Consider the following 23,463-nt stretch of genomic DNA (forward strand, 5'->3'; position numbering starts at 1 on the left):
GAGGAGAGTGACAGGGAAATGGCCCTGGGATAAAGACAAACAGATGAGTAAGAGAGATGCTGGGGAGACAGACACATGAGGACAGAGAGGGAATTGTGTTGACAGGAATCTCCTTTGCCGGCTTTGATTTCTTACCTTCTGAATGAGCAGCCCTGAGGGGAGAGAGTTTTGCAGAAAGACAGGTTGTGAGAGGCTGGGGACAAGGAAGGACAGTCAAGTGTCCCTTCTTGGTTCTGTCATATGGGGGGCAAGCAGAGTATGAAATGGCCTCGGGGTTTGCTGGCTTTGTGTGTTTTACAGCAGCTAAAGCCTTCCTATTCCTGACTCCCCACCTGCCCTACATAAGAAACACTAACTAGTGGGGCAGTGTGGGAGCGGACAGCCTCTCAAAGGGCAAACTGGAAATGAAGGGGCTTGAGCTTAGCAGGTTGGCGGGCAGTCTGGACTGGAACCCACAGGGTCTCTCCGACTCCCGGTCTAGTCTCCTTCCACACCGTGAGAGCCCTCTTGCCTTCCCTGTGTCACCTCTTCTCTTCTGTTCCCCAACTCTGCTGCATAGACCTCCTCTACACAGACCTGGAACATTCTGATTATATTCTGGGTTGAATTTTGTCCCTTCTAAATTCATAGGTTGAAGTCCCAGCCCTCAAAACCGAATGTGACCTCATTTTGAAATAGATGTAATTGTTTAAGTTCTGATGAGGTTGTGCTAGAGTAGGCTGGGCTCCTAATCCACTATGACTAGTGTTATAAGAAAAGGAAATTTGGACACACACAGATACTCAACCGACTGAGGAAGAACGCCACGTGAAGATGGTGGCAGAGATGCCAAGACATGCCAAAGATGGCCGGCAAACCTCCCGAAGGAGGGGGCATGGAGCACAGTCTCCATCACTGCCGTCTGAAGAAACCAATCCTGCTGACACTTTGGTTTTGGACTTCTAGCTTTCAGGACTGTCAGAGAATAAAACTGCACTGTTTCAAGCCACTCAGCCTGTGGTATTTTGTCATGGCACCCGGGGAAATGAATACAATGCCCAAAAAGTCTTCGCACCCTTCCCTGGTGAGATTAAGGCAGTGATTCCCATAGGGTTGCTCTGTCCAACGGTGGCCAGGGCACAGCAGGGGTCAAGATTAACAGATAATCACCCTTGGGCTTAATGCTAACCTCATCAATCCTTTTCTCTCCTGCAGCTGAATGGCTCCTCCTCCAGAGCCTACCCGAAATTGTGTTCTCTGCTGATAGCGGGTGTGGGTTCCATCTCTGAGAGCATGAGTCACCAGTGGTACAAATAGGACATGTCAGTGATGAGATTTTTTTTTTTTTTTAAATAAGCAATAAGATTTCTGAATTCAGAATCTGTAAATATACTCCATCTGAAACATTTGCTAGTTGAAGAAGGCAAGACATGTGTGTGTGTGTATGTGTGTAACATGTACACACATGATACATAATTTTGCTTTATACAAAAATATATACACACGTACATCCTGAATTTGATCTACACTTAACATTCTCACTTAAACGTCTCTCTAAAATGTTTATCATAAAAAGATACACTGTACTGTTTATATGCTCTGTCTTGGTTTAAGCCTCTTCTTGGCAAGATTCTTTGGACCTTAGGAAAATGTTAAAAGTGTATCCAGATACACACATAAAAGTACTTACCAAGGAACATTTCAATAACAGATGCCTTCATAGTGAGGACAACAATCCCCATAAATATGAAAATGGCACCCTGGAGAGGAAGAAACAATAACACCGTCATATTTCAGCCAAGAGTTCTGAACTGGACACATGTAGTGTGGGGAGGGGCCCCTTCGTTTTGCTTCTTTCATTGCTCCCCGGGGTCTCCAGATTCCAAAGCTGCAGCTTTCTCTAAGTAGCCCCCAGAGATGGCAGTGGCCCGACTCACTGGTACCCAGAGAGCCTGCATCCTCAGGTAGAAATCTCGTTCTAGCTACCAGCCCCCGTTCTTCAGAGAAGTGAAGAAGAATTGACTCCATAATTTTGGGAATAGGTTCAAGCTGTCTTCAGATTAGGACAAAAGCTACTTTTAGGTATTGAGAGACTCTTTTTATTTTTATTTATTTATTTATTTATTTATTTTAGATTTTATTTATTTATTTGACAGAGAGAGATCACAAGTAAGCAGAGAGGCAGGCAGAGAGAGAGGGAGGGGGAAGCAGGCTCCCTGATGAGCAGAGAGCCCGATGTGGGGATCGATCTCAGGACCCTGGGATCATGACCTGAGCCGAAGGCAGAGGCTTTAACCCACTGAGCCACCCAGGCGCCCCGAGAGACTCTTTTTAGATTACAGATAAAAGATGCATTCATCATTCATGCAATAGTGTTTATTAAACTCCCATTATATGCCAGGTATTGTTAGGGAGGGGGTGATAAAAACTGAATGAAGAACTAGTTCTTGCTCTTAAAAGATTTACAGTTTACTACAAGTGGGAAAACATATATAGACACAAATAACCTTAACATTAGGAAGTGTGCAGGCTCCATAAGGGAGTATAAGGAGAGTTTATAGACCAGTGGTTCTCAAACTTCGATGCATATTAGGATCATCTGGGAGTTCTAAAAGACCCTGGTGCACGGGCTGTACCCCAGACCAGTTGAATCAGAATCTCTTAAGGTGGGATCTAAGCGTTAAGTTTTTAAAAGCTCCCTGGGTAATTCCAGTGTGTTGACAAGTGTGAGATCTAGTGATTTAGAGCAAGAGTTCCTAAATCTTACATGCATAGGAATCCCCTGGGGATCTTGTTAAAATGCAGATTCTAACCCAGTAGGCCTGGGAAAGTACCAGAGATTCCCCCCAAAGCCAGGGAATTTTACAGGAAGGAGAGATTATATCAGCCATGGGAAAAAGAGAAAGTCTCTTAGAGGGGATAGCAACTGGGTCAATTTTGAAAGGCAAACAGTTTGGACATGCAGAAATAGACATGACCCCAAGTGGGAGGAACAGCATTGACAGGGGCTCAGAGTTTGGGAAGCAGAGTGGATATGAAGATGCTGTTGATCTATGTGGGGTTTCCTTCTTCTCTTGGGGCTGGAAGGAAACCCTAAAAGGTTTGTTCATCCTACCATTACTCACTACCTAGAGCATATACTTTGTACTCTCTTTGGTCTCAAGTCTTCACAATAAGACAGTGTGGTAGATTTTATGATCCCTTCAGGAAATGAAGGCTTAGAAAAGTTACATGTCACTCCCCTGGTGACCGGACAGTCAGCAGGATGAGATTGGAGGTGGGAGTGGTGGGAAAGACCTGCTCTGGGCACGGACAATAAGGAAGAGCCTTGTCTGTAGAGAATTGAAAGCTTAAGGTTGGTCTGCTTTTTATTACCTTTATAAGCTAGCAGTTCTAAGCAATGTCAATGATAAAGCACCCCTACCTTCTGGGGTAGATGGCTCCCGTTACATCCTCTCTGTCCAATGCCACCACTGTGGGGCTGAAATCTGGTATTCATACCCTACATGTCTCTATGCCCCGTAGTGTCCTGCTGAATCTGTTCTCTGGGGGAAAAAAATCCCCAACTTGTAATGTTTGTTGATTTCTGTGTGTAAATCTTCCATGGTTGATTTTGAAGCTGCCAAAGTAGAGAATTTGAAACACAATCTGGTACTAGCTAGGTGCAGGGCAGGCTTATAGCCAGTATTTAGTTTCAGGACTATGCAGATTTTATTAACAAAAAGCAATTATCAAATTATGGTCGAAGTAGTAATACAAGTACCTAATGCAATTAACTTAAATAAAACTGTTTAGTATATGAAAGATTTTATCACAAACAATTAAATTAGGCAGCAAGAGCAACCTCAAACAGAACTGATAATTTTGTTAATTTCCAGCAACAATTGCAATATGTTAAATTTCCTAATAAAGGTATCGGACTACTGGTTACATAATAGGCAGATAACGGTTTTGGTTTCAAAAATAGAAATAAAACCATGGGTACAATCTATTTGCAATTTGATGCTTAAGTAGCTGGGTTATGTTTTAGAAATAGGATGATAACAAGTAACAATTTGTTTGTCTTTTACTATTTTGAGATGCTCCAGAACAACTTACATGTTTTCAGGCCTAAACATTTACCTTTCTTCTAGGATAAATGCAGTACAGGAAATTGCCCCACTGTCCCCCCCTAAGCCAGCCCCACCAATCGCCTGTTACTGTTCAGCTTTGCAGATTTCAAGTCACCTTGACTTCTCCTTCTCTTTCTCCACATCTTCTCTCAGCCAAGCCTGTTGGCTCAACACTCATACTCTATCCAGAATCTGGCCCAATCTTCTCATCTTCCCATTGCCGTCTGCTCAGGCTATGCTTCCTGTCTCATGGATTACTGTAATCAGCCTCCTAACAAACGTCTCCTTCTCCTTCTGACTCCATGATGCACATAGCAGCCAGCATGACCTGGTTCAAAGTATATCAGTTCACAGCATTCCTTAGATCAAAACTCTAAAGTGGCTTCCCACCATACTCAGAATCAAAGCCAAAGTCTTGACAAGTGGCTTATGACCCTATGTGGCTCCTGACCTCATTTCTCCTTCATCTATTAAGATCTGGGCATACTGGTCTCCTGGCTGTTTCTTAGAACACACATCTCATGGTCTCTGCACTTACTGTTTCCTCTACCTGGATGCTCTTCCCCCAGATGAGAACATGATTAACTTCCTCATTTCTTCCAAGTCTTCGCTTCAATGTTACCATCTCTTGAGATGTCCCCTTACCACTCAGCTTAAATTTGTAATCCGTCTTCCGCCCACAACCAACTGCTACACCCTATTTTTTCTACTATTTTTTTATGTTACTATCATCATTGACATACTTTATGGTTTATGTATTTTGTTTGTCTATTGTTTGTTTTCTCCTCTAGAATGAGGGCTCCGTGAGGGCAGGGATTTGTACTTGATTTTTTATGTGGTCAAAAAATACACATTGAATCAATGAGTGAGTAGCTAAGGCTCTCTCCTTTCCCTAGGAAATAAAAAGGGGAAAGAAAACAAAGACAATCTTATGAATACACTAAAAACTAGTGCATTGTACACTTTCAATTTCTGGCATGTGATTTATCTTTCAATAAACATTATTGATAGTCTGGGACGCCTGGGTGGCTCAGTTGGTTAAACAGCTGCCTTCGGCTCAGGTCATGATCCCAGCGTCCTGGGATCGAGTCCCTCATCGAGCTCCTTGCTCTGCAGGGAGCCTGCTTCTCCCTCTGCCTCTGCCTGCCACTCTGTCTGCCTGTGCTTGCTCACTCTCTCCCTCTCTCTGACAAATAAATAAACAAAATCTTAAAAAAACACATTATCGATAGTCAACAAGCAGAGGGAAGATGGATTGCAGAGAGAAATGCTTGCAGATCTGTCTTACAACTTTAGGAGACATGAAGTATCTGATCTTTCCATGCTGGGATGGGTGGATAAAAACAAACAGGATTCCAGGAAACACTCTAACCCTGGAGGAATTATCACCCAAATGCTGACTCGCTCCTGATGGAACAGGACCAGAATTGCTCCATCTCTTGGAATCAGAATGTTTTCAGACCTCTTTCTCACCACTTCAGTTTCTGTCCTAGCTTGGTCTAGTTACTCATGCCTTGAAACAGAGAGGTACCTTTTAAAATGTGTGTAAAAAAAATTCAAACCCTCTCTTAACCATTACAGAGGTTGGGGATAAGGATGGCCACCACCCCTGTTCAGCAGTTGCTGCAGACTGTCCTGTGACACAAAGCTGTGGCAAGCGCGGGAATGCTGGAGCCCTACATTCCCACGTGTTCACTGGGGTTCGAACAGAAACAAAATAATCAGAGTTTCCAAAAACTTGTGTTACTTATTGGTGAGTTTACGACTTGTGCCATGAGCTGTAAATATAGAGTCCCGAATATGAAGTTCTGTTGAGGCAAATGAGACTTGATTGTGAGATAAAAAGACACACCGATGCAAGTAGAGTAGCCAGCCAATTTGATTCAGTCCTCTTTTGCCCGGAGTTAGAAAAGAGCAAGCTGGTAATAAATAATAACATCACCTTATATTTATATGATTCTTCAGGTTTTTTTTTTCTCCCATTATTTTATTGGGATAAAATAGATAAATGTAAAATGTACTATCTAAACCATTTTTTAAGAGTACAGTTCAACAGGATTAAATACACTCCTAATGTGCCATCATCGGCGCCATCCATTTCTAGAACTCTTTTTGTCTCGTAAAACTGAAATTCCACACACATTAAATAAAAACTCCCCATCTCCCCTATCTCCCAAGCTCCTAGCAACCACCAGGCTGCATTCTGCCTCTAGGATTTTGACTCCTCTAAGAACTTCATTTGAGTGGAATCAAACAGTATTTGTTTTTTTGTGACTGGTCCAGGTCAAATAGAATAATGTTTTCAGGGCTCATCCATGTTGTTGCATATGTCAGAGTTTCTTTCTTTTTAAGGCTGAATAATATTGCATTGCATATATAAACCATAGTTTACTTATCTGTTCATCTGCTGATGAACTCTTGGTTTGCGTCTACATTTTAGTTATTGTGAAAAATGCCGCTATAAACATGGATGTACAAATCTCTCTGAGACCCTGCTTTCTTTCTTATTTTATTTAAAGATTCATTTACTTATTTGACAGAGAGATGGAGTGAGAGAGGGAACACAAGCAGAGGGACCAGCAGAGGGAGAGGGAGAACCAGGCTTCCTGCCAAGCAGGGAGCCCATTGCGGGGCTCGATCCCAGCACCCTGGGATCATGACCTGAGCCAAAGGCAGACGCTTAATGACTGAGACACCCAGGTGCCCCGAGACCCTGCTTTCAATTCTTTTGTGATTATTATACCTCAGAGGGAAATTACTGGATCGTATGGTAGTTTTTTTTTTTTGAGGAAAACAGCGAACTGTTTTCAGAACGGCTATGCCATTTTGCATTCCCACTAACAATGCTCAAGGCTTCCAGCATCAGCAGAGTCTCACCAACACCTCCTATTTTCTGTCTCTTTTGGTAGTTGTCATTCTAACAGGTGTGGAGTGGCATCTCATCGCAGTTTTGATTTGCATTTCCCCCATAATTAGTGATGTTGAACATCTTTTTGAGTGCTTATTGGCTACTTGTCAATCTTTGGAAAAGGTCTATTCCAGTCCCTTGCCTAGTTTCAAATTACGTTGTTTTCTTGTTGAATTTAAGGGTTACCTATACTTTTTGGATATTAATCTCTTACCACATATGATTTGCAAATATTTTCTCCCATTTTTTTGTACTTTGTTTACAGTGTCTTGGATGCACAAAATTTTTAAATTTTCCTGAAGACTCATTTGTCTATTTTTCTTTTGTTGTCTATGCCCCTTGGGTGTCATATCTAAGAAATCACTGTCCACCCCAACATCATGCAGATTTTGTCCTCTGTTTTCTTCTAAGAGTTTTTTAGTTTTGGGTCTTACATTTAGATCTTTGATCCATTTGAGTTAGTACTTGTTTATGGTGTTAGGTAAGTGTCCAACTTTGTTCTTTTGCATATGGATATCCTCTTCTCCCAGCACCATTTGTTGAAGAGAATATCTTTTCCCTATTGAATGGTCTTGGCACTCTTGTCAAAAATCATTTGACCATAACATAATGGTTAATTTCTGGCTCTCCATTCTATTCCACTGGTATATACATCTACCTCTATGCCAGGCTCACACTATTTCGATTACTATAGCTTTGTAGTAAGTTTTCTAACAGGAATTGTGCCTCTTCCAGCTTGCCTCTTCTTTTTCAAGACTGTTTTGGCCAATTGGTGTCCCTTGATGTTCCATATAAATTTTTGGATGGGTTTTTCAATTTCCGCAGAAAACATCATTGGGATTTTGATAGGTACTGTGTTGAATCTGTAGGTTGCTTTTGGTAGTATTAAGATCTTAACAATATGAAGTCTTCCAATTTATGAATATGAAATACATTTCTATTTATTTATGCCTTCTTTACTTTCTTTCAGCAATGTTCTGTAGTTTTCATGGTACAAGTCTTTAATCTCCTTGGTTAAATTAATTCCCAAGTATTTTATTCTTTTTGATGCTATTGTAAATGGAATTGTTGTCTTCATTTCCTTTTTAGATTGTTTGTTGTTCACGTATAGAGATGCAACTGAGTTTTTGGTGTTGATTTTGTATCCTACTACTTGACTGAATTCATTTATTTATTCTAACAACTTTTTTTTTTCCATTCTAACAGTTTTGTTGTGGAATCTTTAGGATTTTCTACATATAAGGTCATATCATCTGCAAACAGAGATAATTTTACTTCCTCCTTCTATTTTGGAGGTCTTTTATTTATCTCTCTTGCCTTATTCCTCTGGCTAGAACTTCCAGTGCTCTATTGAATAGCAGTGGAGAGAACAGGTGGGCATCCTTGCCTTGCTTCTGATCTTAAAGGAGAAGCTTTCAGTCTTTCATTTTTGAGCCTGAGGTTTGCTGTGAGATTTCATATATGGTTTTTATTATGTTCAAGTGGTTTCCTTCTATTCCTAGTTTGTTGAGTGTTTTTATCATGGAAGGATGTTACATTTTGCCAAATGCTTTTTCTGTATCAGGTGAGATGATCATGTGTTTGTTTTTTCCCCTTTATTTTATTAGCACAGTGTATTACATTCATCAATTTTTGTGTATGCTCAAACATTGTGGCACTCCAGGAATAAATCTCATTTGGTCATGTTGTATAATTATTTTAATATGCTGCTGAATTCAATTTGCTAGTGTTTTGCAGAAGATTTTTACATCAATATTTATAAGAGATATTGTATTGATAGGGGACACTATAGTTTTCTTGTAGTGCCTTTGTCTGATTTGGTATCTGGGTAATGCTGCCCTCATAGGATGACTTAAGGAGTAGTCCCTTATCTGCATTTGGGGGAAATGTTTGAGAAGGTTTGGTGTTAGTTATTCTTTGAGTGTTCGGTAGAATTCACCAGAGAAACCACCAGACCCAGGGCTTTTTATTGTCAGGAGATTTTTGATTACTGATTCAATCTCCTTACTAGTTACGGGTCTATTCAGAGTTTGCATTTCTTCACAGTCTTGGTAGGCTTTGTGTTTCTAGAATTTGTCCACTTCAGCTAGATTATCCAATTTGTTGGCATACAATTGTCCATAGTACTCTCCTATAATGTTTTTATTTTAATAACCATGCAGTGATTGCTTTAGAGAACGAAAATTGGGTAAGTAGTGATCAAAGACAGAAGTGAGTCTGACAGTTTTGTTCTATTTCAATCTTACTCTGTGCCCATATGTTAATAAGTCAGAATTAATAGAATAGCTATTTTTTTAAGATAGAACATTGATAATGTTGATATCAATTAAGAAGCCACAATAATCTCCTAGCCTACTCCTTGGTGTCTGCTCTCCAGGCTCCAGGTCACCCTTCCCTCCAGCTGGGAGGACTGACTTCCTAAAGCATGGGTTAGATTGTCCATTCACCATCTCAGACTCCTTCTCCACAGTCCACTCATCCTATTCAGAACAGAGCCTGAATTCCTTGGTGAGCCATTACGGACTCTTCCTGAAATGGCCCCACTTCCATCTCAAACCATCACACTGCAGTTCTTTCCTATAATCCTCTCCTTGGACCCACAGCACACCTGGGGTCCGAGAAGGGTCTTTGTCTACATACAGCACCTCCATGTCTTGTCCCAGACCCTTACTATTGCCCTTTCTGGAATACCTTCCCACTCCTTATCTGCTTCTCACAAGCCTATCCAGCCTATCCGAGGTTCAGCTCATGGACCACCTCTTCCTTAGAAATCTCTGCCATCTCCTAAAGTCAAAATTCATCTTCATTCATGAATACATTTCATCACTCAAAAAAAGTTGTGTGTGTGCTCTGTGCTGGGCAGAGAGGAGCACAGGGCAGGTCCGCTCACCAAGTTGCCTGGAGGCTTCTAGAAGGAGTCTGAGGCACCTTCATCATAACTAACACTGATGGAGCTCATACTAAATGTCAGGGATATATTAATTTATTTGATCTTTATAATAACCTGATGAGGTGGGGGTTCCTTCCTGCCTTAATTTCAGAGGTGGAAACATAGAGGCATGCAGAGGGGGGTACTTGGCTTCAGGTCACACGGCTGGGAAGGAGAGGAACTGGACTTCAAATTGGGCTTCCTGAGCCCAGAGCCTTGCCTTTATATTTCACCATTTGCTACAGCTATTGCATAATAACCAGGGGCACTTCCCTCATCTGTTCTGATGTAATAGGTCTGGGTTGGTATCGATATTGTTCTACAGCTCCCCAGGGGTCTCCCCTGTGCAGCCAGAGTTGAAGATTTCTGTTGAAAATCAAACAGTGATGGCAAAAGGGGAGGATGGGCAAATAGGCGTGAGGCATGGGCATTGGAAGGGTCTTAAATTAGTTGAACTGGCATGTTGGAACACAATGAGTGGTGAGTGAAGGACAGGACCCAGGGGACGGAGCAGCTTCAGAAACTGGGAGCTGCTCCGAGAGGCCAGGAGAGGAATCAGCCTGTTGAAAGGAAAGAAGGGGCCATGTTGGCCTTGAATGTCACGCCTCAAGAATGTGCAATTGATCCTTTAGGCAATAGGAAGACATGGAAGACTTAAAAATTATTTTTGCATTCATCATTTTTAATAAGCCCCCTAGAGGTTTACTTGAACCCCTCACTTGCAGAAAATCTGCCCTAGTGGGCGTGTAAGATTTATGCAATGCTGATGTTTGTCTGATCTATGACTCTTCAAGGGGGAGCACCTAACAATATTCTTTGTCCACAAGGCAGAAAGAGCCAGTGTCCATCTGGAAACATTTAATAGTTATGAGAGGCTTGGGCTGTATTTCCAAAATGCCAAAAATCCCCTGAGGACTGACATCTCTGAATGGGGAGAGGCCACATCTGCAACCTTGCTTTGCCATCTCTGCCTGATGTAAAACCTCGGCCGCTTGTCAGTGGATGTGGGTTGATCTAGTGAGGTCCTAGGAGCGGCCTTTACAATGTGGAAGTGGCCTCCATCTGTATATAAACCTTCACACAGATCGTATTCCTCTGGGCTGGGCCTGAAACACTGCATTTCCTGTTGCCATGACACCAGCAGCCACTATTACAATCCCCCAGGATTTTATGAAGGAGAGGGAGAAAGAGAAAGGGAGGGAGCCAGAAAGCGTGGTGGTTTTTCTTTCTTTCCTTATTTTCTTTCTCTTTCCAATTCCTTCCTTCTTTTATCTTTTTGGTTAAGATTTGTTTATTTATTTTAGAGAGGGTGGGAGGGGCACAGGGAAGAGAGAGAATCTTAAGCAGGCTCCATGCCCAGCGCAGGGCACAAGGCAGGTCTCCATCTCATGACCCTGAGATCACCCACAACCCCAGCCAAAATCAAGAGTCGGACGCTTAACCGACTGAGCCTTCTTTTATCTTAAAGAAACACCAAGTGAAAAGTGCAAGCAGAATAGTGAGGGAGGCCGGGGCGATTTTGCCTTTTTTCCGTGATGGCTCCGAAGAATGTACTAGGCTGCTTGAAGATATGCTCTCCATCAGACTGTGTGAACCGGACGCTGTTGGCTGCCTAAGAAGAGCGGCTGCTTCCCCACTTCCTCTTACCCAACACAGCCCCAATTTGATAAAAAGAATAAATACACACAGATGACTCAGACGAAGCTGCTCTATCCCAGTTCCTGGGGTGGCTCCTGATTCCAAGTCTAAGCCAAGGATTGTTTATATACAATCTCCCCCTTGCTGGGGATTGCCTCAGAACCTCAGGCTTGAGCCCATCAGCACAGCATCACTCTCCACGTGATGGCACCTAGTTCAAAGATGGGCTGTGTCCTGTGTTGTATCAGATGCACAGAATGGAAAGACTTAGTCCTGTGTTTTTCAGGGAGAGAGGCTGCCTTCCTTGTTGGTGTGCTGGCAGCCATCTTGTGACTATGAGACAAGTCAGTGTGAGGAGCAAGTCAACACCAAAAGGTATAAAACAGCCAAGTGAGTCACAGAGAAATGGAGCTGGAGCTCTGTCTGTCTTGTTCCTGGAGGCTGGGCCCACCTCTGGACCATCTGACATGTGAGATAATGTATTTCCCTTTTGGTTGGGCTTGCAGGGAATAAAAAAAGTATTCCTGACTGCTTCCTAACTCACAGTACCTGTCTTTTTAAGTGAAGTCTGTAATAATGCCAGAATCTGTAAGACACTTTCTCAACAATTCTCACATCTGAATCACCTAAGAACTTCTTGAGGAAGTAGAATGGACATTATTCTCCCCATAATTCAGAGCAGTGAAGTGACTTGTCTAAGGCCAGATCTCTATTTTAGTCTTGTGCTCTTGTTACGACATCAAACCTCTCACGTAACTATTATTGTAAATTCCAAATAGTTCTGTGATTCATTATATACTACTATTCTAAAATAAGAACTCCACCCCTCATTTGTGTAATCTTTTGCTTGTTTAAATGCCTGGTGACATCTAGGACTTCAATCTCAAAAGACTCCTGAAATGAAGATCTCAAATATTATAGTCAGATGCAGAAATAACACTCACAGAAATTGTGTGACTCAGCTGGTCTGGCAAAAAAAGATAACCTCAGCCAATCAAGACCTCCCTTGTGATTTTAGCTTCGGGAACCTGAAAGCCTTGGAAACTGTGGGAGCCAACCTGAAGGCCATATGGGCTCCTGAATAAGATGCAGAAGGTGAAGTCAGAAAGAGAGAAGAGAAAGCCTGTGGCCCTGGGAGAAGCAGGGGGAGAGGACACTTTGGTTTCTGGCCACTTCCCAGGTCCCATTTCCAGTCTGAAGGAGGTCCAGCTGGACTCCGTCTCTTGCGCATGACATAAATGTTTCTGGGTCCTTTTACTCCAGCCAGCTGGAGTTGGCTTCTATTTCCTGAAGCTTTGGTTCAAACCCTTTTCAATTCTGTTGTTTTACTTATCTATTTCCCTGACATGATTGGTAGGAAAATGAAAACAGTTAAAATGAAAAGGACACCTGTGGCTGCCAGTCCATTGGTAGCACCAAGCAGGGGTCTGAGAGGCTGGGTCCAACTCAGGATCGAGGCTCTGGGAAGAGGTGTGACAGAGAATCCCATAAGCCATGACAACCCCCGAGAATGAGGAACACAACCCGCACACCTGGAATGCTCTGGGAGGCAAACACGGGAGTGGGTGACCTTGAAACTCTGCCGTCAGAATGTCGCTGTGGAGTTCCTGGTATGTTGATGACCTTGGTTCACAAGCAAGAGTGATTTTGCCCCCTCCCCTGAAGACTTGGCGACATTTGAAGACATTTTTGGTTGTCGTAATCCGGGTGGGGCCTCTACCTCTAGTGGATAGAAGCCAGGATGCTGCGAAACGTCCTGCAGGGCACAGGGCAGCCCCACCACAAAGAACTCATTATCCAGCATGACAGGGGAGAAAAACTGATTTGTGAGAATGTTTTTCCCCCAATGTATTTCTAAGAACATTATGCTTACTGATGTAAGTAACCTAGGAATTCCCAACCTAGGAATTTTCCATCAATATAGGAGATTTTTTTTTTTTTTTTATAACTAAGATGTGAACATCTGAGGATCACTTTCTCCAGGACCACATTTTTTTTTTCCAGGATCACTTTTGATCACTATGTACAATCAAGTCCAATCCTAAAGCAGCGATGTTGACTGGCGGGCAGTGGGTGGGTGAGGGAGGTCGTCCTTGTATTCCATGACTGAGCTGTGCCGAGGCTGTCAGCCTCATCCATCCATGTGGCATGGTTCGACATGTCAGAACACCAAAAAGGGAAAGCCTTTTTTGGTGTGCATATCTCAGACCATCATTTTGTACCTCGTTAAGAACCTGACATATGGTAATGCTTACCACATCCACAGAGCCCACGACCAATAGTGATTTCTAGCGAGCCTGCAAACAGTAATTACGTCTCTGAAGTGGTAGTTTAGATCTTATATTGCCAGTAGGAAAAAAACACTAGTTTGCAGGCATGCCCCCAAATGAGCTCTAAAGAACTCCTTCTGAGAGTTATTTATCCTCCGTAATGGAAGGGCAGTCAGTCTGGGGGAAGGGTTGAGGACCTCAGTAAAAGACGAGGTGGACCATGACCGCTCCTCTCAGTTACTCTGGAAACCATGCGCCTTTAAAAGATTCTCATGGAGTTTTGGAAGAGGAGCTCCTCTCATCAGAAGGGTCTTTACCTAATGTGTTTGACACTGTGGAGTCGTCCTGACGCCTCCCACTGGGTTTTCTCCCTCGGGCTTTGAGGTTTGTGGTTGCCAAGGGGCCATCCAGTGTGAGTTTGGAGCTGTGTGTCTGGAACCGTCCAGCTGCGATCCCCAGAGCCTTGACTGGCCTGAACACTCTGTGCTTTTTGGTTGGACTTCAATTCTGAGGCATAGAAAAAACATCTTGGGCTCTCACACAGCCTTCCAGCTGAGGTGGGAAGGGAGAGAAGGGTGTGTCTGTAAGGTCCACAGCATCTTCCCGTTGGCCTCTTGGTAACAAGGGGTTTGTCACAGGTGACAGGGTCCCAGTGGTCCCCATGCTGGGGAGAGGCCAGTGCAGGGCTGTGGGTCAAAGCACATTCTTGAATCCCAGCAACCATAGGTTCAGCGGTGAGGGGGAGCTGGGGAAGGTGTAGGGGGGGGGGCAGTCATGAAGGCTGAGCCATTAAAGGCATGGAGGATTAAGTCCCAGCAGTTGGCAGGAACCAGCAGAAGGAGTCATTTTGAAGCAGGAGACCCGGGTCTCTAAAGGGAGCCATGCAGCATCAGGCTCCAGGGACGCCTTCCAGACCGTCCTCAGCACTGTCCGAGCCTTCCAGCTCTCTTTCCCGTCTCTCCTGACAATAAATAGGCCCTGCTGTCCAGTGGCCTGTTACATGAGATGGGATTGGTCTCTTTGTTCTTCACGGAAAGACTTAGAAGTGTGGAGTCCCCTCCGATACCAACAGCTTCATTCGCTGAGCGCTTTCCATACGCTCCCCTCGGCACAGGGGCCATCTTGTTTCACTATCATGGCGAGCCTACGGGACAGCTACAATGACGCCCATTTCTCAGAGCAGGAAATCGAGGTTCAGAGAATTTAGTGAGCTGTCCAAGGGTGGGATGAACAAGGAGCAGCTCCAGAATTCCACCCCAGGCCTCGCATTTAACCCCACTGACTAGCCCATTCTACCACTCTCCAGGATGGGTTCACCTTCCTTTTCGCCCTGATACATATTCTGAGGCTTTTTGAAATACTCTGTTGACAGTAGTTAAGAGGCACGCTTGGAAATACAGACGTTGTGTGATAGTTGTGTGATACGGTTGTCTTGGCTGTAAGGTCAGGAGATTTTTTGGGGGTCCTATCTGGGCCTGAACTCGCATATAGCTTTCTCTCTCACACAATTGTTATTCAGGGTAAAGTGATGCCCCAGGCCTATTTTTAAGTTTAACCAGGCATAACACACCCATCTAAATAAACATTGGAGTGTATTGTAATTGACTGTGGAATGAGATGTTAAAATGGGAGGATGCTTTGTCTTAGCTTCAGCTGAGACTACAGGAGAACTACTTCCACGTTCCCAAGTGGTCTCCTTGATGGTCCTCTCATGACTGTGTGTCCCCCGGTTCCCCTCCTGCCTCTGGGGAGAGGGACAAGGAGGGAGAACACCAATAACTTTTCCTAAAACAATTCCTGCTCTCCAGTCTCCAGCTTCCCTCTTGGCTCCTCCAACTGTGGTGTGGTCTGGAGGGAGGCAGTCAGCCAGGCATCCCGGCTCTGGGTCACTATCTTTGGAAGTCCAGCTTGGATGCCCAGTAGCCCCATTTGAGGTGACTGACTGGTTGTGTCTCTTGGTCTTGGGTGCACAGTGGCCTGGCATCTGGCTCACAATTTAGACATCTACAGGAGAGGAAAGAGCTTGTGGCAAATCAGCCTCTGTGTGAGCATCAGCCTGGGATCACTTCAGGTCCTGCCCAAGCCAGGTGCACAGAGGGCTGAGGAGGCCACAGCAGGAATCACAGGAGAAAGAGTGGTGGGTGTTCAGAGGCTGAGCAAGGAACCCCATAAACCTCCAGCCAGAGCTATGTAACAGCATCCAGAGTTCCCAACAAATGGGGAGCTTCTCCAAACCCACAGAGGTGCCCCACATGAACAAGAAACCCCGTGCCTGCCAAGCCCAAGGAACCCAGGGGGCCAGATTATGACAGTATCTGCTTACAAGGTCCTTCTGTCCCCTTACCTTTCCTCTTTGTACCCACTTCAACTCTGGACATGAAGATATTGTTGTTAGCGGCAAAGGGGAGGAGCAGGAGAGGCACAGAGCAGAGAAAGAGAGAATCTAGTCCCAGTCCCTTCCCCACAGGAGCAGTTAGGCCCCAGGGGCTGGGTGAAACTTGAAACTGTGAATGCCATTGTTCAGTTTTTAAGCATTACTTAAGGATTACATTCATATTAATGATGAAACTGATCGTTTTGGGAATGTGATGTGGGCAAGGTCTTTTTAAGAATTCTGAGTGTGGCCTGAAATATTAAGGGACCTACTCAGATTTCATCCAGGGCAGAGGCAAGAGTGGCAGGTGAAGTGTGTGAGTGGGAAATGGGGGGGCTCCTGCGGGAACTCGAGGAACATCTGGATAGTGCCCCCCATATCGACTTGTCCAAGTACCTCCATATTACCTTTCTTCTTCATGCTGCTCTTCCAGACACTGTGGCCTGTCCAAGCCTGGTGCTACCTCAGGACCTTTGCATTTGCTCTTTCATCTGCCTGGATTGTTCTTCCCCTAAGTATCCACATAGGTTGCTCCATGGCTTTGCCGTCGCCTCTCTCTCTCTCTGTTTAAATGTCACTCACCAGACACTTATCTAACGATGCCGTGCAAATCATCACTTCATCTCACTGCTCTGTCTGGCCCCCTTAGTCTATAGTCTTAGGTCTTTCACAGCCCATAATACCACCAGAGCTCTCATGTGTATCCGTTTATTGTGTGCTCCCCAGATTGGCACTCTTCTAGGGGAACGGAGCCTATTTTGTTCACTCTTCTTCCTGAGCGTGTAGAATTATGGCACATGATGGCGGCCCAATAAATACTTGTTGTTCCTGGCATTCAGGGTTATCTCTTCTTCCCCAAATTCCTTTTACCTTTTGGACTATAGACTCACTCACTCTATTATACAAGCAAAGCCAGTCTAGGCAAGCTGACTTGCACCTTTACTTCCAAAGCCTGTTTTCTATGTCTGGGACACACAGGAAGCCCGAGGACAGAATTCACTTAGCGTTGAGATGCCAGTGGCCTGATCTCTTGGAAAATATACATTGGGTTCCCCTGAAGGAATAGTTTCTCCCTCTCTCTCTCTTTTTTCTTTTTGAATCTGAGAAGAAAGAATGCAGAGTCCCTTTTCACTATAGCCTGAAGGGTGGTTTTTATGAATTTTTACCACATGTCCACACAAAACTTTAGCCTTTCTCTCACTGAAGGAAGGAATTTGAGAAATTTTTACTAGACAGTTGTCAATGTAGAGACCCTTATCGGGGAACATGGGTCTCTGAAGAAGTCTGAGTCATTAGGAAACAAGTTTCCTTCTGTGCCTTGCTGCTAACTTAGCCCTGAAGTGAAGATAAAGGACAATTTTGGGAGACTGGCTACTTCTAGGGCTTGATGATGAGGTCTGCTCCTCAGCCTCCCCCTGGGAGTCAGGTCTGCCCAACACACCCGCCAAGTGTCCTTAAGTCAGGAGCTCATCTAAGAATGATGGCAATAAAACACCTTCACTCTCCTCCTTCAGGATTACTCCTGTGTCTCTACTTGCAAGAGGGAATAGTTTCTTTGGAATTCACTTGGCTTGAAAGTGATGTTTTCAAGGATGGCAAAGATTAATTTGGTGTGGTGACAGAAAAACTAGGAGCATGTGTACTCGTTGCCTGGTATGTTAGGAACGTGAGCTTTGGAAAGAGACTGCTTGGGTTTGAGGTTGAGCTCTGTCACTTACTAGCTGTGTGACCTTGGACAACTTACTCAACTTCTCAGTGTCTCAGGAGTCAGTCTGGTTACTGAGTGGTTACAGCCTACCTCACAGGGTTGTTGTTAGGATTAAATAAGTGACTTCATGAAGAGGGCTTAACCCAGGGTCTGTCACACAGTGTCTGTATGGGTGTTGGCAAATATGATTTTTTATTGTTCCGTGGTGGTGAGTCATGAGTACCATCATCATCCTCATCATTTTTGTTTCCACCCACTTGCAAATAGGGCGAGTGTAGACTCTAGTTGAATGAACTCTATGGAGTCAAGGCAACCAATTGAGTCTCTCTCAACAAGACACTGCCCAGGGTAATTGGGGCTTAATTCTGGGAATTGTTGGTGAAAGAACCACTTGGGTTTGTGATTGCCATTGACCTCAATTCTTCTAGGGCCCCCAAATGGAGTGATTCTACACCTGTGTTCCCTCCTTCTCTCTCGGAGATTTATAGGATCTTTAGCCCATTCTCATGAAAATCTTCTAGATGACTGTAGGACAACTGAACCAATCAAGTGGCTGAGGAATGATAGCTAGCATTTTTAAAAAGAATTGGAAAAAGCACCTAGTGAAAGAATAGGAAGCAGAAATGAGCTTATGCCTTTTTAAAAATTGTAACACCAGGGGCGTTGTAACACCCAGCACCTGGGTGGCTCAGTGGGTTAAAGCGTCTGCCTTCGGCTCAGGTCATGATCTCAGGGTTCTGGTATCAAGCCCCGCATCGGGCTCTCTGCTCAGCAGGAAGCTTGCTTTTCGTCCTCTCTCTCTCTGCCTGCCTCTCTGCCTACTTGTGATCTCTGTCTGTCAAATAAATAAATGAAATCTTAATAAATAAATAAATAAATAAAATTGTAACACCAAAATAAAACACAAACACGAAAGTAGTTCCTAAACTGAATCTAAATCAGACTAGTGTTCCTTTTGTTCCAAGACCCGTGGCTTGTAGAAGAGGACTTTGGCATCCCATGATCTCAGCTCACCTTTCTCCCTCAGGATATTAGCGCTGGAATGTGGCAATGGATTTCAGCTGAGCCACAACACCTGCTGCCCGGTGCAGGCTGCCACACGACGTGTAGCTCTCACAGGTCTCAGCTCGGAGCATCGCCTGGTGCCTGCTTTGTGTCTTCCCAAGGCAGCCCCAAGCACTTCAGATACACGTCTCTAAGGAGATTTCTTTAAGATTTGCAGTCTGTTGAAGTGGAAAAGTTTTCCAGTTGATTAAAAACAAATTCTAAAACCCGTATCCACAACTGTTTGTGTAACAGGTGAGGTAACTGCAGAAAAATGCAATAAACAAGACCAAAATAGTCTTTGCTCCATTGTGAAGGTGGGGCTCTGGGAATCTCCTTGGATTTGGGCCCTTTACTTCCTGGTCTGCAAACCGGAACTCACCTAGGTGATCTCAGACTGACTTAAATGTGTGTGTGTGTGTTCAAATTAATTTAATTTAATTTAAATTAATTTTTATGCTTCAGTCCCAAAAGTTGTTTGGTTCTTTTTTATGCTGTCTGTGTCTGTTGAACTTGTTTTGTTCTTGTGTTGTTTTCCTGAATCATTAAATTCGTTAGCTGTACTCACTTGTGAATTCTCTGTCAGGTTGCTCATGTCTCTCCATTTCCTGAGGGTCAGTTACTAGAGGTTTCCTGTGTTCCTTTTGGTGACATTTTTTTCTTGGTTCTCCATGATGCTCATAGCTTTGCGAAGGTGTCCAGTTACCTCTTCTAGACTTTATGGCCTGACCTCAGGAACAGAAGTTTGCTTCGGTCAGGTGACCTCACTGGTGGGTCGAGGCATGTTGGGGAAGGCTGTGACCTTTGGTCTAGTGGGGCTTGCAGGGGCTCCAGGTCCAGGAAGGTGTGCTGGGGTCCCCAACATTGGCAACTGGGTAGTCCTGGGTGAGCACACTGAGGGTATCTGCAAGGGCTGTTTGTGTCTTAGTGATGCCTCAGCATCCCGAGGCTGGAGACCAGGGCAGGCGGTGGTGAGGGCCAGAGGTGGTGGTGTGCACGCAGGGGCTGCAGGGGTCAGCAGCAGGGGACTGGGTGGCCGCAGGGGCCAGGTACAGACTGACATCAGGGCAAGGGCCAGGCCCCACTGCTGTGCACTAACAGGTGTCGCCCCTGACTGTCCTCATGCACTCCCGTGGTCGCAGGGTCTTGCCACAGGCTATGCACAGCAGTCGAGGCTGGTGACGGGAGTTGGGCCAGTGGGCTACAGGTCCACCACTGTCGGGGCTGGTTGCCGGGGAGCCCAGGGATGCAGGCAAGTGACAGGAGTTAGGGCTGGATCTGAGCTGACAGCTGGCATTGGCGTGAACTCCTGCAGCTTCATTAAAAATGAGCAACCAGCACTATATCCGACGGCCACTGCTGACGCCACGCCTAAATGTGTCCTGCTCTACTGCTCCTTTCTTTACCTATTCTCTGCACTCGCAGAAGCTGCTCATTGCCACACACACAAGGACCTCTCATACCGGTAAAAGGTAGCAGGTTCCCTGGACAATTCTCTAGCTCACTCTCTGCATGCTCAGAGGGCCAGGATTTCCGCCACCTCTTGCAGACCACAGAGGGACCCATTCTTAGGCATTCTGTTGCTTATCATTTGTTGATTGATGAATTAGCTCACATCCTCTGGATGATGAAATGGCAACACATTTCTAAAAATTACATTAATATCAGATAATTTCTCAAATCTGTTTTGCTTCCCACAGCCGCAGAGTTAATGTTTAAAAGTTTGAAGGATATTAAGATCGCTTTGTTTCACAGCCGATGAAATTTCTTCCTTCCAGACACATATAATAAAGAAAACATTTGCTAACGTTTGGGTGCTGACATTGTACCTAGCAGCAACGGGAGCTTTTTGCCACAACCCTATGAGGTAGGCACTAATAACAGACACCTTTTACAGGTGAAAATCGAGGCCCAAGAAAGTTTAGTAACTTGCCGAAGTTAACACATTTAAGAAGGGGTGGATCTGGGGCACCTGGGTGGATCAGTGGGTTAAGCCTCTGCCTTCGGCTCAGGTCATGATCCCAGGGTCCTGGGGTCGAGCTCTGCATCGGGCTCTCTGCTCAGCAGGGAGCCTGCTTTCCCCTCTCTCTCTGCCTGTCTGCTTCTCTGCCTACTTGTAATCTCTCTCTGTCAGATAAATAAATAAAATCTTTAAAAAGGGGGGGGGGGGCGGATCCTTCTGTTGGACTCCCAGAGTATCTACACAGTGCAAGGCCTTGGCCTTGGCCTTGGATGGAGGGCCTTAAGTTCAGTTATTTGATATTATCTCCACATGAGGGTTCACAGATAGTCATAGAAATGCACCAGAAAACTGAAAGAAGTCTGTTATACAATGTAGACCACACTGTCCTTAGTAACATATATAGGTAACATATATAGTAATATATATAATAATATAGTAATATGATATATAACATGTATATACATATCTACACCATTGTGTTACATTTATATAATATGCAGTTATGCTACATTTCATTTTTTAAAAATATTTTTAAAGATTTTATTTACTTATTTGATAGACAGAGATCACAAGCGGGCAGAGAGGCAGGCAGAGACAGAGAGAGGGGGAAGCAGGCTCCCTGCTGAGCAGAGAGCCCGATGCAGAGCTCGATCCCAGGACCTTGGGACCATGACCCGAGCCGAAGGTAGAGGCTTTAACCCACTGAGCCACCCAGGTGCCCCAACATTTCATTTTCATATATATCAAAAAGTTGTTAGGTAAATACAAATATTTTAAATATACCACAGGCTCCAAACCCCATTTTGATACTCTTTACTTTGTAATGTACAGAGGCCTGTCACATCTTGATATTGGAGAGGTCCCAGTGCGCAGGACCATAGCGTTAGGAGGGAAACTTAGAGACTACCTTGTCCAACTTCCTCATTTCCCATGTGAGGAAATGGGGACACAGAGATGTGGAGTATCTTCCCAAGATCACACAGCTGGAATGCCCTTCTATTGAGAGATCACATACTGCTGGCGCTCCCTGGCTTCTGCTTCCAAGGAAGCAAGGAGAGAAGTTACGCATGTGGCCACAGGTAACATCCCGGAAGCCATGAAACATTTATTTTGAGACCAGTGACTCCTTTCAGTGTAATCTGGTTTTGAATAAGGGGCCGGGGCCAGATAACATGTCTATAGAACTTAACACGTTTCAAAACCCTATTGGAGCTGGGAATCAACATTGAACCTCATGACCACCGTGGGAGGGATGCAGGCAGGCATTGCAATTTCTCCTTTTCAGATGGGGAAGCAAGTCAGGAAATGTTGCACCCCTTTCCTGGGGTGACCCAGCCAGGCAGTAAGAACCAGTACAGTGCTATAGGACCGTGAGCTCGCAGTGCGCTACCCCTACTGCTTTCCTGCGTGCCTGTACGTCTGGCAGGAACCACAGACGAGAATAGCACAAGCATTTCTGTTTTCCCGATGCTGTTCGTAAACCATTTTAAACCCAGGGCCTTTTTTTTTCCTTAAAGAAACTATCTTCCTGTAATCAGGAACTTGGCCAAAGAGATAACTAGATCTTCTAAATGATATCCCTGGCGATAGCACCATTTAAAGATAGATCCTAAGCATTTCCAACGTTCTTTAGGTGTTTCCTTTCCTGGGTGAGGTGTAAGATATATTTAAATCAAGCTTAGTCTGGGAAACAGGCACATTGCAATTAAAAATGCAGCCCTTTAGTCTCTCAATTCTCTGTCTAAAGCCCTTTTACAAAAGAGGGTATTTTAATTCAATAAATAAAAGACAGACGCGTCCAGCTTTCCTACCGGAGGAGGCGTAGCCACCACTCGCAGCTAACACACATAAGAGAGAAAATACACAAACAAATAGTGTTTGATCTTGCTTCCCTGCAGGCTGTTTTCATCTTTCAAGAGACGGAGGGAAAAACAACCTCGGAACTTTACCACCAAAACTTCCAAATTTATTGCCACGCAACGTAATGGCAAAATGCTATTTTCTTAGCGCTCACATTTTTTGAATAACCTCCACGGCCAAGAATGCCTGGTTTTATTTTTACAATAAGCCCAAAGAAAATCTGGAATTCTCCTCTCGATCTGAGGATGGCAAAGACGCCTGGGTTTTTCAGAACAAACCATTGAGTCTAACTATTCAATCTTATCCTCTCTGTTTAACCTGGGCTTGAGGCATGTATTTCATGTTTATGCTGGTTTGACACCAATCATGCTTAAAAGAGATTTTGTACTCTGTTTCCCTGGGCAAAGTCGAGCTACAATAGTAGACTTAACAATACCAGCCCTTTCTCGGGCTTATCAGTTAAAGAAGCATTCAGCCTAAGAAAACACTTCCAGTAGAAACAAGATACAGAATTGTAGAACTAGCCACATTCCACCGAGATCTGAGTAGAGAGAAGTTCAGATCCACACTAAAATCATTTCTCTTCACTTAGCATCAATGTGTCCATTTCTCATACTGCTTTTCATATATTGTTGGAAGCAATTTGTTACATTGCTATCATATTCCATAGAGGAAGCA

The 23,463-nt window shown here is 44.3% G+C and overlaps 1 protein-coding gene across 6 annotated transcripts in view; it reads right to left on the reverse strand.

Annotated features, from left to right (window-relative positions):
- VIT (vitrin) overlaps positions 1–23,463 on the reverse strand; it is a 99,569-nt gene that overhangs the window by 75,453 nt on the left and 653 nt on the right. For 5 of the 6 annotated variants that reach the window (XM_032881875.1, XM_032881878.1, XM_032881877.1 and 2 more), the window contains exon 2: positions 1,670–1,739. In XM_032881875.1, coding sequence (XP_032737766.1) covers positions 1,670–1,721 — 52 coding nt within the window. In that variant the 5' untranslated portion in view covers positions 1,722–1,739. Of the gene's footprint in view, positions 1–1,669; positions 1,740–14,153; positions 14,293–23,463 lie in introns of those variants that run through there. The other variant, XM_032881876.1, reaches the window with a different exon arrangement.

The sequence above is a fragment of the Lontra canadensis genome, unplaced genomic scaffold (genome assembly GCF_010015895.1).
Source record: "Lontra canadensis isolate GAN:19392208 unplaced genomic scaffold, GSC_riverotter_1.0 scaffold78, whole genome shotgun sequence".
Lineage (NCBI taxonomy): Eukaryota > Metazoa > Chordata > Mammalia > Carnivora > Mustelidae > Lontra > Lontra canadensis.